Raw genomic sequence first — 19,736 nt, forward strand, 5'->3', positions numbered from 1 at the left:
CACGCTGATTTGAGAAGGTTAATAATGGTGCTTTGGAAGGAGGAGACATACACATAAACCAATAATTTTGGACTTGCAAAATTTTCACGGTTAACAGCGGCTCCAGGTGGTTTCTGATAGAATAGCAGTGTACTGTTAACGTTGCTCCAGGAACAGCTTACAATTTAAAAGGCACATAGAAACCTTGTAAAGTGTAGTTTTTTTAAACGCACTTCCACGACATAATAGAATATAGAGACAATGAAGGGCTTGTGTGATTAGATTATCTTAAATATCAAGTTAACTGTATACTATAAATTTCGACATTGCCTACAACATAATCAAGTAAACATTTTACAAGCGATAATATAAACCAATAAATAAATAAATCTGCAAATCCGTAAAGCAGTAAACCTTAGCTCAGTGTGTTTATCTTTAAATCCTTAACAAAACAAACTGTAATGATACAAATTCCAGTTGCATAAGAGAAGATATACACAATGAAAACAACTGTCGCTGTCCAGTGAGAAGTTCTGAAATTCAAACTGGAAATCTGCTTTAGAAATCTTTTAAGAACGAAAATACGAAAGAATAAGTATCTGAACACGTTTTTTATGAAAACTACTATTTTTAATTGCAAAAAAAAACCCCGCAAAGTAATAACGCAAAGCTCTCTTGCACATTTTGCACTCAATCCTGCAACCGGATCAATTTTACATTGAAATAAATAAAATAAAATAAAATAAAATAAAACTGTAACATGTTATTTTGATATAAAACTGTTATTTTTTTATAATATTATGTAATATTATTATCTTTTACATCAATGAGTGAAATAAATATCATTCCATTTACATTCACAAATTATATGAAATGTGAGTTGCAAACTAAATTGAAAATTAAAAGACTACAAAACAGCTGTTTGTGTACACTATTAGTGGAAAGCGTAAAAAATAATGAAACAAGCCTCCATCATTGGTGGCAACTTGTCAGCACATCATGATATTCCATTTCAGCAAAATGCATCCGGATTGGTTTCGAATGTAAAAATAACTTAATAAGAAACACCACAATGGGATTTTTTACCACAAATAAATAATGAGACATAGCTATATCTGTCTATTTATTTCTTTATTTTCCCCTAATGAAGGGAATATAGGTGCGCTTAAATTTTTTTTTCTTCTACTACCATTTGTAATAACATGAAAGACATAGAGTTATGACCAAATAATGAAAATTAAATGTAATGGCAGCTAAACAATTTCGTAAAGCTTGAAAATTTGTTTCAGATAAATAATATTACATAAAGAGGAATCAGCAGTGTCTTACCTTCTCTGAGGTAAGAAGAGTCTGTGTGTGCGTAAAAGTATCTCCACTATTAATGCTGATCAACTCCGCGTCTGCTGGAGGAAATGGCGAGGGGAAAACGACTACATCACTCTTTATCGTGTCTGAACTAAAACACACGTCGTACTGTTGTGTGGATTTAGAGAAGGACCAGCTTCCGTCTGGATGTGTGCTGATCACTGGAGCGCTGTACCTGCTGAAACTGCCGTCTGTCCTGTAGCATTTAACTGCTATCAAACCCACCAGACTCAGTAGAAAGATGACTGATACTGCGACAATAGCGATGAGTAGATACAGATTCAGATCTGAAAAACTCTCCTCTTTAACAGGAACTTCTCTGAATGATGTCTTTATGTCATCCAGACTCTCAACAACCACAACATCCATGGACATAGTCGCTGAGAGTGATGGCTCTCCATTATCAGACACTGTGATAAGAAGTGGGTGAGTTTTTAAGTCATTGTCACTCATTCGTCTCTTAGTCCTTATTTCTCCAGAGCTGCTTCCAATGCGGAAGAGATTCGTTCCTTTGGGTTCAGTTAGATGAAAAGACAGAAGTGCGTTATATCCAGAGTCAGCATCAACAGCTCTGATCTTGGCTACAAAGTATCCCGCTTCAGCAGAGTAGGGAATGTTCTCACTATTAACTGATCCAGGTTCAGAATAAGGCGGTAAAATAACCGGACTGTTGTCATTCTCATCCAGAATAAACACATTTACAGTCGCATTACTGCTCAGAGGAGGAACACCAGAGTCTGTCGCCATAACTTGAAAGTGTAAGGTTTTTACCTGCTCATAGTTGAATGTCTGCATGCTGTATATCTCACCAGTCACAGAGTTTATGCTGATTGCTGTCGATAACTGGACACTGGGACTATCGAGTAATGAATAAGTTACCTGAGCGTTCTCTCCATAGTCATAATCTTGGGCTGAAACAGTCGCTATCTGACCGCCAGCTGGACTATTTTCTTTCACATAAATATTAATAGCAGAATCTAGAAATCGAGGCGCATTGTCATTCACATCAGAAATATGAATTGCTATAATTGTGGTTTTTGATAGAGGTGGGGTTCCATCATCTGTAGCCGTGACTGAAATATTATACTGTGCAGTTTCTTCTCTGTCAAGAGTCCCGCTTAAAACAAGCGAGTAGTATTTCCCCTGTGTGCTCTGTAATACAAAAGGAGAGTTTTGGGGAATAGAACAATGCACTTTTCCATTTTTACCCCCATCTTTATCTTGGACCGTGATAAAGGCTATTACAGTGCCTTGTTTTGCATCTTCACTTATATTATCCAGCAGCGACGAGAGTGTAATGTCAGGTGCGTTATCGTTAATGTCAAGTATCTCCACAAGGACTTTGCAATGAGACGCAAGCGGACTCTGGCCTCGGTCCCAGGCCTCCACGCGGATCTCGTACGCATTGATGTCCTCATAATCCAAAGAGCCAATAATTGTTATTTCCCCCGTGGTGTTGTTGACCGCGAACTTATCTGCTATTCCTTTTTGACCTTGCTTAAATTTATACACGACTTCACCGTTGAGACCCTCATCAGGATCAGTGGCATTAAGCTTTAGTACTGCAGTGCCAACAGGCGCGTTTTCTAAGATTTGAGCTTTGTACACAGTCTTGGAAAATACCGGTGCGTTGTCATTTATATCTAAAACAGTAACAATAACACTTGTAGTGCCAGATCTCGAAGGTTTTCCTCCATCAACAGCAGTTAAAACCAGTTGGATCGTAGACTGTCTCTCTCTATCCAACGCTTTTTGTAGCACCAGCTCTGGGGAAGGACCACTTTCTGCATCTGCATTCACTTCTAGGCTAAAACACGGATTGTTTGACACTTTATATGTGGTAACTGAGTTGCTTCCCACATCTGGATCTTCTGCGCTAAGCAATGGAAATTTGGTTCCCAGTAATGTTAGCTCAGAAATTTGGATGTATTGAGCTTTTTCGGCAAAATGAGGGGAGTTGTCGTTGATATCCGATATTTTTACTTCTATACTGTAAACATTTAAAGGATTATTAACAATGGCCTCCAGGCTGACTGTGCAAGTGTGAGCATTGGGGCACAGTTGTTCTCTGTCCATTGTCTCTTTCACAGAGAGAACGCCAGTTTTTAAATTCACGGCAAAATTATTCTTAGATGAAACTGAAACAATCCTCAGTCCGCGCGATTCTAAATCATCCACTTTTATATTTAAATCCTTGGCTAGATTTCCAACAAATGTTCCCGGACTCACCTCCTCGGACACTGTATAAACAATCTGCCGCGACATCACATTCCCTGCTAGATAGGAGAGCAAGAATATAAGGAGAATCCATACAAACGTAGCTTGTTTGAACGATGCCATCGTTTCAGTGATTAAGTAGTTGTTCACAAACAGTGATTTGGTGAAGGTTTATCCAAAGAGAAAAAAATAATCTTGCCGTCTTAAATCTCCTTCTTCAGCAGACAACATTTATTCCCAACATGCAGCTCTTCAGTGCTTGTGTGTAAGGTGGAGCTCCACGGAAACACGACTTTCTTTGATTTGTTAGTGGATAGTGCCACCATATGGTCATACTGTATAGGGAAACAAGAGTTTGCATTCTGTCCCAGAATACTTGCATAGCAAAACAATTTCGACAATATATATATATATATATATATATATATATATATATATATATAGGCTATTTATATAAATATATTTTGAATACATCTAAATCATTTTATTTTCCCTGACATATACTTGGGCCCTTTTTGTATATTTTATAATCAGTCAAAAAAAAAAGCATTTAAAAAATGTTCAAAATATATAAATAGTATGTATTCTAAAATGTATTTAAGGAAACATATGTATTTTTGTCCAAATACTTAATCTTTTATAAGCCTTTGACTGTTCTTATACTACATTATAATTGTATTTTGTCTTTCTCGATTACAACCCTAAAACGTTTTAAAGTGGGTGACTGATTTATTAGGCTATTTCGACATTAGTACAATTTTAATATAATTTGAAATTTAAAGGTTTAAACTAGACTGTATTTCGTTACTAAAAGGCCTATAGTTTGTCCAGAAGCGAAAAACACTATCGAGTGTATTGTATTGAGTATCATCACTATAATGAAAAATAAATAAAATAAAGAAAAATAAATAAAGAAAACAACATTGCCACTTGCTTAAAAAATAAATAAATAATAAAAGAATTCTCTAAAATGTCCTTTTCTGTACCACGGAAGAAACAATGTCATACAGGTAGGAACGAACAAGAGTGAGTAAATGATGACAGAATTCGCAGCTTTGGGTCAACTCGCTTTAAATTTAACTCACTTTAATCCCTATCAATTTGCTAAATAGCCCCTACTAGTGCCAGTGAGACGAATGACACTGCCAAGGAAATAATGACAGTACACGTTTAACAGGGCTGCAGAATTTCTCGTTTGCCTATGTAATGGCAAATTAAAAGAATGCTAAATCATATCCTTGAAGTTGAGAGCATCGTAATTCGTGTATTTTCATATTTTTTTTTTATTCAGTAGTTGTGCAAAACATTGTATTACTGGCATCATTGATTTTTTTAGTGTTAAAAAAATTATGTAGCTTATTAAAGACATGTGTTATTTTATTTGCTAGATATATATATATATATATATATATATATATATATATATATATATATATATATACATATGTATATATATATATATACATATATATATATGTATATATATATATATATATATATATATATATATATATATATATATATATATATGTCGGAGCAGCTTTTTTAAATTTGTTTCTTTTGTTTATTTGATGTTATTACATTGGATTCATAATAATAATAATAATAGTAGTAGTAGTAGTAATAATAATAATAAATGTATAAATAATAATTAGCTGGAAGAGGACTTTTTTATTATTCTGTGAGAGAGGTTAGAGGTTATGACCATATAAACTATGTTGGGATATTCTTTATCAGAGGAGTTATTTTTGTTTGTTTGTTGATTGATTGATTGATTGATTGATTGATTGATTGATTGACTGATTGAAACTGCTTAAACCCAAACAAGTGACACATGGAGAAAAGGCCACTACACTATGACACATATTCTATATTAAGTGAGTTTAAATTAACAAGTTTAATTTCTTCTCATTCTGTCTGTAATCTATTTAATAAATTGTTTGTGTACTGTGAAAAACATGCTTTTAATAAACTTCTCTAAATCTTTCTTGTGCTTAACATGGTTTAGGTGCTAAACAGAATGTTTTGTTCAAGATCTTGTTTTTATATATACAGTCAAGCCAAAAATTATTAGGAAACCAGATATCATTTTTGATTTTTGTTTTTACTAGTGGGTGCAGGACAGTTCATTTATGTAAGTGAGGATAGCAAAATAAAGTAAACTGTGACATATTTTATCCCAAAATAAATAAATAAATAAACATTTTAGAAACAGTTCTTCAGGACAATACGATTTTTAATAGAACTGTTGTACTATGTTCACAATATGTAAAGAAACTTTAAAGAACCATCTTTTTAGAATGTTGGCTACAAATAAAAATAATAATTTTAGTTTGTTTATTCAAGGTGCAAGAAAAGTGTTGTATTACCTTTTACTTGGTCACAACACAACATTTTTGGATCGTCTACAACAATGAAAAAAAAGTGATGCAGACTTGTTGTTGCATGCGTTTTTAGTTGACACTCTGACCTCAACTTCTTTATCTTACAGAGCATGAAAAAGTAGTACAGCACAAAGTGGTGCATTTCACCTGAAGAAACCCACAGAGAAACTACAATTATCATCTGTGTGCATCAGATAGATCTGAGAGTATTTATGGCAACATGAGCTCCACTGAAACACAAGAGATGGACAGAGACGATGAAGAGGAGGTGGTGATCTATGCCAATGCAGATGTTATAATTAATGATGATGGCAGAACAAGGGTGGAGGACTCGGATACGAAGAGACTACGAATACTTCAAAACACAGGTACAGACTCTTCTCATTATGTTAAGAAATGCTAACACAAAGAGATACATTTTCAGAGTTGTAAACAAAGATTTCGAAACATTTCTTTCATGTCTGTCATTTTTAGGAAGTGTGAGGAGCAGAATGTGCAGAGCAGCTGCTGTGTGTTCTGTTGACTGTCATCATAGTGCTAAGTGTCCAGCTCAGTACAGAGACTCACCACTGTCAGACTGTGATCAAGAACTTCAGAGATGAGTTTCAAAACAAGTATACAGACCTCACAAAAGAGATAAGCCAGTTAAAAAAGAGCTAAACAAGAGAGACCAAGTACTAATTGAGAATATAATTAATTAAATATAACAAAAATAATGGAAATTACAAAATACGGTGTTAAATTAATTACATTTAAAACAGCTTATTTGTGATGACAACAACAATAAGAAGCAACATCCAGCTCTGGTACATATCATGAGATGATAATCATGAGATGACAAATGTTGGATGTGGTTTTGTTCTTTAGGACAGAGACAGTGCACTCTAAAAGAAAATGTAAAACTTAGTTTCATTCTAAATGGCATTTCTGTGATGTTGTGGAGCTTTATGTGGTGTTATATTATTCACAAAGAAAAATGCTGAGCAAAGAATACTGAAATTCATGTATGTTACTTTTAGGAAGTGACTTTAGGTGTTACAAAGCCACAGACCAGCTATAGCGTGCCTGTGGTCAGATAGAGTGATATAGAACGTGCAAACTGCACTGTCAGGCTATCCGTGCTAAATAGCCCCTACTAGTGGCAGAAATATGTATAACACAAACGCATGCATTATATAGTATCAGCAGAATTTCCCTCCTGCTGGTTCAAGACCCTATCAGAGTTCACAAGGTGTGTATATCCTTGAACTGTAACTGTAATAAGCACACACAGACAAATTGTAGAAGCACAATTAAAAACACATTATAAATAGATGGCTTGTTGGGTATTTGAATCATTTTAATATATTTTTTAAGAACATAATGTATGTAACTATCCCTTTAATTAGACGTTTGATGCAATATCCTAAACTCATTTGCATGTGAATCTGCATGTGTGTTTCTAAAAGCAAGAGGTAAAGCGAGATAGAATAGGCAGTTGGACAATGTGTTGGGGAGGTTAAAAAAGGTGTGCTTCTCAAAATCTGAAGAGATGGAGGTGTTGTCATGGCGACTGTTTCTATGGAGACAGTGTTGCTTAGGCCAGCACCAATGAAGCTCTCACAATACAAACACCTCAGAAACATACTGTAAAAGCTTTTATTCACATTGCAGTATTTACAAGCAAAGGGCAAATCATAAAGTCCAGCAAGGATACAAAGGCATTGTTTACTGTTTGCATAAGGACATTTCGCAAGTAAGGCAACAGAAATACAAATACTGAAATGAGATGAAATTGTGACATATATGCTGAAAGTATTATTAACATCATTCTGTTTTTTTTTGTCATCAAAAAAAAAAATTCAGGCACACTTTTCTCTGCCCTAAAGCAAACAGCTAAAGGCACAGCATTTTTTACTTGTGTCATTTATCTCTAAATTCTCACATCTGCTGCCAGGTAGTCCAATTTGAGCTGTCATTATTCAGAAAGTAAGTTAAACTGCATTGCATGGCTGTCGATACTAATGCAACTTGTAGTATGCAGTATGTGTCCTGGTAACTGGATGTGTCAATCTAAATACAAATCACATGTTTCAAGTGACCTATATTGCTGTTTTCTCTCTCTTTCTCCTTGTTCCTCCTACACCACTTTTTCTTGCACTATTGTCATTCCTTTCCACCTTCCCACTCACTTCAATAGCTGACACATTGTTTTAATACAAGGAAAGGAATATAGATTTAATTTCTGTCATGATATAAGTAGATCTACAAAATGATATAATGAAATTGCTGAATATATCACCACAAATAATAAATGCTTAAAACATTGCACTGTCATCATATATAAGAAGCAGCATTAAATACATTAACAAGCATTTTTATCTCAATTTCATAATACAAAACAATATAAACCTCAAAAACGTATGTAAACAAGGCCAAAAATGACACTGGATAGCAATTTGATAGTACAATTGTTGATTCTTGTACAAAAAAGATCTATAGGTTTATATTATTGTTGTCAATGTGGCAAGGTTAATGTTCTAGCACTGGCTACATATATCTGAAAAAAGGTAGATTAATAAATGTTTTAAACCTTTTTGTTGTTTTCACAGTACAATAGGTAAAATAATTTATTTTATGCCTCATTATGCCATACTGATGTTTTGGTAACACTTTACAATAAGGTCATATTAATTAATGCCATAGCCAACATTAATTCACAATGAGCAAAGACGTTTTCTATTGTATTTATGAATTTTTAACATAAGTTCATAAAAATACAACTGTTCATTGCTAATCTTTGGTAGACCATGTCTATAATATTACCATATTACAGTAATATTAATATAATATTACAATATAATATAAAATGTCACAACAGATACAACTTTTGATTTTATGGAACCCCTAAAGTGACATGGCGGTGGAAAAAATGTGGGGTGGGAGGAAAAATGTTTTTCAAATATGCTTGCATTCCCTCGATAAACTTTGCATTCTCTCGCAAAACTTTTGCATTCCCTCACAAAAATATTTGCGTTCTCCTGCAAAAGTTTGGACATGGAAATCAAATATCTTTGCAAGAGAACGCAAAAGATTTACGAGAGAACACAATTTGTTTTGCGATGGAATGCAAAAGTTTTGCAAGAGAACGCAAATAATTCGAAAAATATTTTTTACTCCCACCATTTATTCCACCACCATGTCCCTTTAGGGGCTCCGTATGATTTTAATGTTGAATTAGTATATGTTGCAATTATTATTGCAAAATTAGTATATGTTGTTTTAGAATTGTTCGTTTATAAAAACGTATGTAAATTAAAACCTTTTTGTAAAGTGTCATTCATGTGATTAATACTCTTTGTAGCATTTGTCTAGGATTTCAAATAATGTACTTTTTAATGCTTTTTAATGTTTTAGGCCGTTTATGGTATTTGGTGGGCAGGATAAAAATAAACATGAATCATGTGCACCACAGTTGGCAAACCAAGTGTTTTGAGGTATTAACAATGCCTGGCTCATTAGATTGTGCTCATATGATCACAGCTTTCTCATCAGCGTGTTTTAACTATGTAAAAATAGAGCATCATTAATACCCTTTTGACCCTCTTTTCATCTCTTTACCAGCTGTTTTGTTGTTCATATCTTACTAGAACCAGACAGGTGAAAGTCCAGTTCTTCTTGTAGTCGTGAAGTATCACTTCTGTCTTTGCTCTGTAGTAGAGTCTATTTCGAAGTCTTTTGGATACAAAAAGTCCATCTTGTTTGTCTTAGCCATGTAAAGTCATGCTCAATGTGGTTACAAGAGGCTGAAATACAGTTGTTAGACCCAGCCTTAAATCGCCACAAAGCCGCACTGAATGTCAATTGAAAGTTAATTATTCTATTAGCCAAAAAGGCAACAGGAAGAACAGGAAGCTGGAGAAGAAGTGATGGTAAAAACAACTCAATAGAAGTAACTGAATAATCTGAGTTGTGTTTCTTTATGCCTAGTCTGACACAAGCATCACAAGAGCATGGAAAATAATAAGTAATATAAATTAAATGATTAATATTATAAATGAATACAAAATATGAAACAATATTAAAATGCTCTCTTGAAGCTACACACAGAGGTGTTTGAAAACTTTTGATTCTTCAGTATTGAATCGAATGAAACCCTGAAAAACAGTAAAACAGAAGATCAATCTGTCTCTCACGGACAGTGAGCCTGGTGTGGAAGGTTGTAATCCATCAGTCAGTATGTCCAGATCATGGTAAATCACTGCTTGACTCCTGTCGATAGATGGAAACATCAATCAAACAAGCACAGAAATGTTGACATTTTGCATTCTATCAGTTTATGCACTATCTATCTATCTATCTATCTATCTATCTATCTATCTATCTATCTATCTATCTATCTATCTATCTATCTATCTATCTATCTATCTCTGATCTAACCAATCTAACACTACTGTTTGCTTTAAACCTTCAGTGGCAAAATATATTTGCACACATTAGTGTGCAAGAAAATATATTTCCAATCATAAAAAATACATTTTAGGTAACTGCAAATATATTTTGGACAAACGTAAATTTATTTAGATTGAAAATATATTTATATAAAGACCAAAATATATAACAAAACAATTATGTAAAAATATATTTAAAAATTATGTCAGCAATATTTATATTTTGTAAAATTGAAAATGCATTTAAAAATATGTGAAATACAAAAACGTTTATATTACTGTTATTTTACTTTGATTATTTCATATCAGAGAAAGAGAATCATCCTATCACTCATACCACATCAACGCTGAAAAAAGGTGCAAAATTCTCACTGTCAGCGCCTCTGTCTCACTCTTCCTTTACTTCACACACCAATACGTGTCATACTCGTTCTCCCACTCAAATATTGACACATACTGGCGCATTAACACTAGCGGTCCAACTTTTTATATTATAAATATGAAAAAAATAGATGTTTTGTTACTCGTTATTATTTACAGTAGACATTTTTTATACTTTTAGTTTCTTTTAATCAACAGGCCATTTTTTTGTGGATGTCTAAAGACAGGTTTACATTCATTCATTACATTAACTATTAAATTATCACTAAAGTTTGAGAATCAGTCCAGATACCTAATTTGAACTGTGTATGCATAGTTTTATCATTTAAAACCAAATAAACCTATATTTGTAAAATGTTTTGCTTAAAAATTGTTCTTAAACTATGTTTATTTATGTTTGGTTATGTAATGCAATTACAAGCAATCAATTTTTGAGTACTTTTTGGGGTCACTGTATATGCATATGAGTACATACAAGTCTAAGTGAATCTACATTACCTGTAAAGTGGAAGACCTTGAAGCACTGGTCTCAGTGAGTGCAGCACTACCCGGGATGCTCGACACAATGAACCCTGCTCCATTTGGAAGGGGCTGCTGCACCACCACCTTCCCTTTTCTAGTCTCTGCCAGAAACAGACTGTACCAGTAGGCATCACTAGAGATGAGAGTAGAGTCAGCAATGGTGGAAGAGTTCCTCTGGCTGATGATGCTCTTCCTACCCTGAGGAGCTGCTTGTGAGGGTTTGGGTTCTTGACATTTCAGCACGATGATCACCAGGATGGTTATGAGCAGAAGAAACAACACCGACCCCAAACCGATCAGCAAATACAGGTTGAGATCAGTGAACAGGTCGTATTCGATAGGCACCTCCGTGGTTTCGGTAATCTGCGTGACCACTTGCTCCACTGTGGAGATCTTGATGGCCACCGTGGCGGAGCGAGGAGGATCTCCGCTGTCTCTAGCTATGATGACCAGGCGCTGATGTTTGGGGTCTCTGTAACTGAACATGCGAATGGTTCGTATCTCGCCGTTGTACTGGTCGAGGCTGAATAGTGTGGTGTCGGTGATCTGGAGGAACTGATACGTTATTCGAGAGTTCTGCATAGAGTCAGCGTCTAACGCAATGACCTTGGTGACCAGGGATCCTTTATCGCTCGACCTCGGGATTACTTCTTCTATAACAGCACCTTGCGGACGCCATGGAGAAACTATGAGCGGCGTGTTGTCGTTTTGGTCCAGGATGATGATGTGTACGGTCATGTTACTGCTAAGAGGAGGAAGTCCTGAATCTCGAGCTTCGATGTGGAACAGAAACTCCTTCTCTCTTTCATAGTCAAACGTGCGTAATGCATAGAGGTTGCCGTTCTCGGGATTGATGGAAAAAAGCATGGACATGGAGGTGTTGGCGATCTCCTTTTCTATGATGAAGTAAACAATATACTGATTTTCGTGCAAGTCTGGGTCATGGGCCGTTAAGGAGGCGAGCAAAGCCCCAGGCTCATTGTTTTCCATTAGATGAATGGTATAGAAGGATTGAGGGAGCGTTGGGGCGTTATCGTTGATGTCTTGAATTGTAAGACTGATTGTTTCGTTATCAGTCAAAGGAGGGGTTCCTCTGTCGGTCACATAAAGTGTGATATCATAACTGTTTTTGAGCTCGCGGTCAAGCGTTTCGGTGACTAATAACTCAAAAAAGTCTTCAGATGACTTATTAAGAGCAAATGGTAAAATCTCCGCATTGTGGATGGAAAGAAGAACCTTACCATTATCTCCAGAGTCCCTGTCACTCACACTGATGATGGCAATCACTGTTCCTACAGGGTCATTTTCTTTAATCGAACTCTGAAAAGATTTTATTGTAATCTCAGGATGGTTATCGTTTAGATCAGTGATGAACACCAAAATTTTACACTGACACGAAAGCGGATTCACGGCCTTGTCCTTGGCTTCAACGTACATCTCAAAGCTCTTCACTTCTTCAAAGTCAATCATGTCTTTTACCCTTATTTCTCCACTGCCGGGATCCAAAGAGAACTTTTCTTGTGTTTTCTCAGATGTGTATAAAGTGAAGGAGTATATGACCTCCGCGTTGACACCCTCATCCAAATCGGTTGCATCCAGCTGCATAATCAGTGTCCCGATTGGTGCATTTTCAATGAGGTCAACCGAGTAGACTTGTCGATCAAACTGAGGGGCGTTATCATTGGTATCCAGCACTTGAACGATAAGGCTGGCTGTACCTGAGCGCGCAGGTACGCCCCCGTCCACGGCGGTGAGGGTTAGTGTATGAACGGCTTGTTTTTCTCTGTCTAAACTCGCTTTTAGCACCAGGTCGACGTATTTAGTCCCGTCACTTCCAGACTGGATTTCAATCGTAAACGTGTCGCTGTCACTCAGATAGTAGGTCTCGATTGAGTTCTCTCCAACATCTGCATCCACCGCGTTTGTTAAAGAAAATCTCTCTCCAGGTGTTGCTGATTCTGAAATATCGAGCGGTATTCTCTCCCGTCTGAACTGAGGCGCGTTGTCATTGATGTCCATAATTTCTAATTCGATATTAAATATGCGTATTGGACTCTCGATTATCAAGTCCATCTTGAGGAAGCAAAACGATGATGTTTTGGCCGGGCATAAATACTCCCTGTCAATTTTCTCAGCGATAAACAGTTCGCCAGTGTTTTCGTTTATTTCTAGGTATTTCTTGCTATGGATATAATCCAGTTTTACCTTTCGTTCCAACAGCGCGTCAAGGCCTAAATCCGTGGCGATATTTGCGATCACCGTGCCCACTGGAATTTCTTCAGGGATGGAGTATCTTGTTACAGCCGAAGCGAGACTCCACATCGCAGAAAGGACGACAAAGCCGAGCTGCCTTCTCCTCCACGGATCCATTGCAGAGCTCATGTCAATGCTTTCACTGTCTTTCACAAGAAATATAATGTGTTCCAAAACGAATCGAGGTTAGCGGACGTTTGGATTCTCGAAAACATCCAGAGCATCGCCATAGCGCCGTGCCGTGGATCCCACCCGCTGATCAGATTCAGCTGAGCTTCAGTGCTGCTCTCTGTCCAACAGAAAGCCAAGCATGGCTGTTCTCGCATCCTCCCCTTAAAGTGAATATCAGTAGTGCAGCGACATCGTGTGAAGATAAAAGTTTGCATCAAAATATATTTTTAGGACAAAAAAAAGGTTATTTGTGAAAGAATAGTATTTATGCTCTATTTGAAATTACTTTTGACTTTGTTGCGAAATACCGAAACTCTTTATTGATGTCCTTAATGAGAGTCTATATATAATGTGTAGTTTGGCTGCAAATATTGAAAGTAACATTTATTAACAAAGTAATAAATGTATTGACATTTAAAGTACTTTTAGTTCATTTTTCTCGACAAATGAAAAGAAGGAAGTTCAGCACCACGGACAGATCCATATTGTGCCAAATATATATATATATATAATTAAAACATAAACTGAGTGAATAGCCTTAAGACACGTTGATTAAATATTGCACATGTATTTCTATTCTATCTACTTGTTTTCTTTTTATTAAAATAACCCTTAATCATCTAACACCAACTCTCTCACTCTCGCTCTCTCTATTCTATTCTATTTCTAGTCTATGTACTGTTTACACTTTCTATTTATTATTATAAAAAAAGCTTCCTATGTGGAACTTGTCACAGCACTCACATATTGTTGCCCTTTTGTTGGTTTGATTGCTTCTATTGTCCTCACTTGTAAATTGCTTTTGACACAAGCATCTGCTAAATGATTAAATGTACATTTAAAGGCATATTTTTGCTCTCCAAATTGTTTCATTTTATTCTAACTGTCCTTTTTTCTGTCATTGGTATATGTAGCAGAAAGTGTGAAGAGACAAGAGATGCATGGTTTTATATCGTCATGCTCTTAATGTGTCTTGTCATTTTGGCACAGCAAGAATCACTGCAGTGGAAAACCTACCTTTTTTAAACAAGAAGACAGACAAAAGAGTTACATTAAATAAATTCTAATACTATTCTTTATGCTGTACATTTTGGTAACAAGAGGGATATAAAATAGGAAAATATAACCTTTTATTCTTATCAATATGGATCATTGCAATTGAAGCAACCATCTTAATGCTTTCATAAACACTGCAGATAACTGAAAACAAATGCAAAAATTAAATGATTATCAGAGCACTTTTAAATCCTGTTGTTGCCAAATTATATAGTACATATAATCCAACTAAAATATACACAGCTATATACAGGAAGTGACCCACAGGTGAAACTGGAAAAATCATTTGAAAAAATCATTGGTTATTACTGCATCCTCTTGACTGTTATTGTTTGGCTTTTTCTTTTTGCCAAAAGTTGAGAATGAGTTGCAGACTTCAATGTCCCCATTGTTTGCCAGCTTGAGCGTACAGAGTGTCGATGGTGTTCCGGGAATGTAAACATTATGTTGATAGTCTGGTGGGGGTTGAATTGAATCCTGTTGATTGTAACGTGTCCATGAACGATTTGGAAAACCTCCACCCTTAGATGAGGTCTTATAGTCTGTTTTAAATGACAAAGAAAAAATGGTTGGTTAAACAGTTCCGTTAAACCATAAGGAGCCTACTGTATATATATATGAAGCTTCGTCTTCTTAGGCATGATAAATATAATGATTTTACCATGCATGTGATTTCCCCAGGTCCAGTACTGCGGGACAGATGTGTAAGCATAATAGTCTGAGTCCTGAATCAGTCTGTGCTGCAGTGTCCTGTCTGTGTCTATTGCAGTATGGCTAGAAAAACAAAAACATGGACACGTCAGATGCTTTGTGCATGTGAGATAGAGTGAGGGGGGAGGGAGGACTGAGAGAGGGATAGAATCAGCTTTAACTTTAATCACCTTTTATATGCATAATTGAGCTGGTTCTTGGTCAGGGTTTGGTCTTTGTTGCCCTGTTTGAGCTGCAAAGGAAACAAAACAAAAAAAAGAGTTAAAATATTAACTCCACTTACACTTCAGAGGTTAAAGAATGTACTATAAACATAATGCCAAGAAAAGACCTCAGAATACATCAAAAACAGTCCCTAAAGCACTAAGTGACTTTACTAAATCATCACCTTGTTGCAGTACACCTACAATTTGGAGGAATGACAAAAAATGCATTTTATTTATAATTTATTTACGAACTATGCATTAAGAATTTCAAGGTCTAGTTCACACACACACACACACACACACACACAAAAGTATAGCTCAAATGTAGAAAACAATTAAACAAACATCATTTTTGCTCAATAGTTAGTTAACCTCACTGCTGTTTAACAAACAAATGAATAAAAAATATTATTATTAAATAATAATAATAATAATTATTATTATTATTAATTGCATTATATTTATGTATTATTATTATTAATTTATTATTATGGATCATTATATTATATTATATTAGCTATAATAGCACAATGAAACAAACAATTCTGTTTGCTCAGTATTTAATCTCACTGCTGTTCCGAATAATACTATCAAAATACTACTACTATTATTAATTACAGAAATTATATTATTATTAATTTAGTATTGCCCATTTGGACATTATTATATTAAATTTAATATCATATATATTAAGAGATTTTATATAATGGTAAGGTACAATCATTATTGGTGGACGAGGAGACATACCCCTCACAATGTAGAGCGCTTTGAGTGCTTAGAAAAGCAGAAAAGCGCTATATAAATGTAATGAATTATTATTATTATTATTATTATTGTAATTACATCACAAATTATTGATTAATGTATTTAAATCAGCATTACTATAATCTAATGTTGAATTTTATTATATACTATACATTCTGTATACATATTATTGTTGCTGTTATTGTTTTACTTGTGTAGTTCGTACACTGGCATTTCCAAATATAATTTATGTTTTCAATTACATTACCATTTACATGCAATTATTTGCATTTTATTACCCTGGGGTGATTAAATCACAACAAGTATCTGAAGTCTCCATCTAGTGGACAAACTTGAGATCATTACTGTTGATCGCTTACTTCATTTGGAGAGGTAACTCCATTCCTGGTGCCAAGACTGTGGCTGGCTGGGCTCCAGGTCAAAGTTTTGTTTTCCATATCCTTTATATTGTTTCGGGAAGATGTTCCTGTGGGGCTACAAGGCTTGAGGAACATGAAGTCACTTCTAGATGACTCTGGAGTCAGACACATTTTATAGCAGTAGTTTTGACCTATTGGTTTGTTCCCGTTTACTTCCACGCATTGCGTGGGTCCCTTTGATCCTGGTGATATGTGAATGTTCAAGTTAGACTTTTTAACGACGTCAGTGGCGGGGTCCTTAGAATGAAATCCACAGCACGAGTTCCTGTCCTTCACTCCCTTAATTGTAGCCAGGACAATAATAGCCACGAGAAACGTAAATGAAACGGCACCCAGAGATATGATTAAATACAGCGTGAGGTTTGACCTGTACTGGGGGCTGAGGGCGAGGTCACCAAAATCAGGCAAGGATTCTGGCACGCTATCAACAACTGACAACATGATGGAGGCCGTGGCCGAGAGCGGCGGCTGACCGTTATCCTTGACCAAAACCACCAGCCTCTGCCTCCTGGCGTCGTTGTCCATCAGCCGGCGAATTGCCCTTATCTCCCCGGTGTACAGAGCAACACTGAACAAACTGAGATCCGTAGCTTGGAGGACTTCATAAAAGAGACGCGAGTTTTGCCCGGCGTCCGCGTCCATGGCGGTGATTTTAGCCACTAGGTACCCGGCATCAGCATATCTGGGGACAACTACAACCGCTGCGGTGTCATTCTCGGGCAGCGGGGATACAACGACAGGAGGGTTGTCGTTCTGGTCCAAAACAAACACGTTGACGGTTACGTTCGCGCGGAGAGGCGGGAAACCAGCATCTTCGGCTTGTACCACGATCTGAAAGTTTCTGAGCTGCTCGTGGTCAAAAGAGCGCAGTGCGTAAATGTTTCCGTTATCTGAGTTGATGGACACGTAGGTGGACACCGGCATTCCATGGATGTCGTTTTCTAGAATAGAGTAGGATAAATAGGAATTCTGATCCGCGTCTGCGTCTTGAGCGGTGATGGTGTAAATCGAGGCTCCTGGCGCGTTGTTTTCGGTCAGGTAGACCGTGTATGAGGGCTGTTTGAAACGCGGCGCGTTATCGTTGATGTCAGACACTTGGACTAAAATGGTTTTCCTAGTAAAAAGCGGCGGTGAGCCCATATCACGCACCGTGAGAGTGATGTTATACTCTGAAATGGTTTCTCTGTCTAGAAAATCACAGGTAACTAACGTGTAATAGTTTTTAAAAGAGGAATGTAGCTGAAAGGGAATATGATGAGGGATTTCACAATCAACAATTCCATTTTCTCCAGAATCTTTATCCATTACGCTAATGACTGCTATCACTGTGCCAGGTGGCGCGTCTTCTTGAACCGGCGTGGATACTGATGTAAGAATCACTTCTGGAAGATTGTCGTTGACGTCTATGATGTTAACCATAACTTTGCAGTGCACCGCCACCGCTGACGGTCCCTTGTCTTTGGCCTGTACATAAATTTCGTGCATCCGTGCCTTTTCATAATCTATAAATCCTTTTACTTTGATTTCTCCAGTGCGGGAATCCACGCTGAACAGTTCGCGCACTCTCATTGGAGCGTGGCCGCTAAAAGAGTAAGTGATTTCTCCATTGGGTCCTTCATCTAGATCAGTGGCGTTTAGTTTTATCACGACTGTGCCTCTCGGCGCGTTTTCAGCCAGCCTCACTTTATAAAAGTTCTGATCGAACACGGGCGCGTTGTCGTTGGCATCCAGCACCGTTATGTTTATCTGCGCTGTGCCAGATCGTTCTGGTGAGCCTCCGTCCACAGCTGTAAGAACCATCAGGTGAGTCTTCTGCTGCTCCCTGTCCAGCGGACTTTCGAGGATCAGTTCTGCGAATTTACTGCCGTCGCTACGCGTCTGGACATCCAGGACAAAGTGTTCGTTTACGCTCAGCAGATATGAGCGCATAGAGTTGTCACCGACATCCAGGTCCTGCGCGCTTTCCAGTGGGAAGCGCGATCCAGGTGCGGCCGATTCGGAGATATCCAGGTTAAATTCACTCCATGGAAAAACCGGAGCGTTGTCGTTGACATCTAGTATTTCAACTTCCACTCTATACAATTCTAATGGGTTTTCGATCACAACCTGGAGATGGAATGAACAATATGGATTTTGTTCGCACAACTCTTCTCGATCAATTCTTTCATTGACAAATAAAACCCCGTTTTCTAAATTCACCTCCAAATATTGCCGTTTCGCCCCTGAGACTATTCTAAATCGTCGGATTGAGAGTTTGCTGGTGTCTAGTCCCAGATCCTCCGCTATATTTCCAACAAAAGCCCCGTGCTCCAGTTCTTCTGGGATCGTGTAACGAATCTGTGCTAGAACTACATCCAACACCATGAGCGCCAGGCAGGATACCTGCCATGTCCGTATCCACAGCTCCATTGAAATATTGGCTCCTTCTTAATGTGTGACTTCAAATGAACGACCAAACAAAACATTCATAGTTAAAGCTTTAACATGGTGGACAAAAACCCACCCAAACGCACAGCAACATTTCGAGAGAGAATGAGCACGCTAATGATATTGAAGTGAACCTCGTACCTCAGCACTACAGCGCGCGCCTTTGGCCATTGGCTCTTGCGCAAGAGTGAGAGAGTGCGAGTGTGTTTGGATGAGAGAGCCAGAAGGGGTGGAGGTAGAATGGGACCAGTGTGTTGGAGAGGATAGGTGCCTCATGACAGTAATCGTCGACTTAACGCTAAACACTAATTTGTTATATACTTTATCGTGCCTTCCTTTTCAATACATAACATTTTGTTTCAAAATTATTTATTGTTATATATAGTAATTCTTTATATCAAATACAAAAGGAATTACTTATAATTCCCATTTTCCATACTATGGAAGCCA

The 19,736-nt window shown here is 36.9% G+C and overlaps 1 protein-coding gene across 1 annotated transcript; it reads right to left on the reverse strand.

The window, feature by feature from the left end:
- Window positions 1-18: 18 nt before the first annotated feature.
- Window positions 19-19,268, reverse strand: LOC306865860 (uncharacterized protein; the record flags this gene model as incomplete). The annotated part of the gene is made up of 6 exons (XM_079410686.1): window positions 19-30; window positions 1,309-2,353; window positions 11,250-13,677; window positions 15,420-15,532; window positions 15,640-15,701; window positions 16,800-19,268. The coding sequence occupies 6 exons, from the start codon at window positions 19,266-19,268 to the stop codon at window positions 19-21; spliced, it is 6,129 nt and encodes a 2,042-aa protein (XP_079266812.1).
- Window positions 19,269-19,736: the final 468 nt, after the last annotated feature.

Source organism: Barbus barbus, assembly GCF_936440315.1.
Source record: "Barbus barbus genome assembly, chromosome: 47".
NCBI lineage: Eukaryota > Metazoa > Chordata > Actinopteri > Cypriniformes > Cyprinidae > Barbus > Barbus barbus.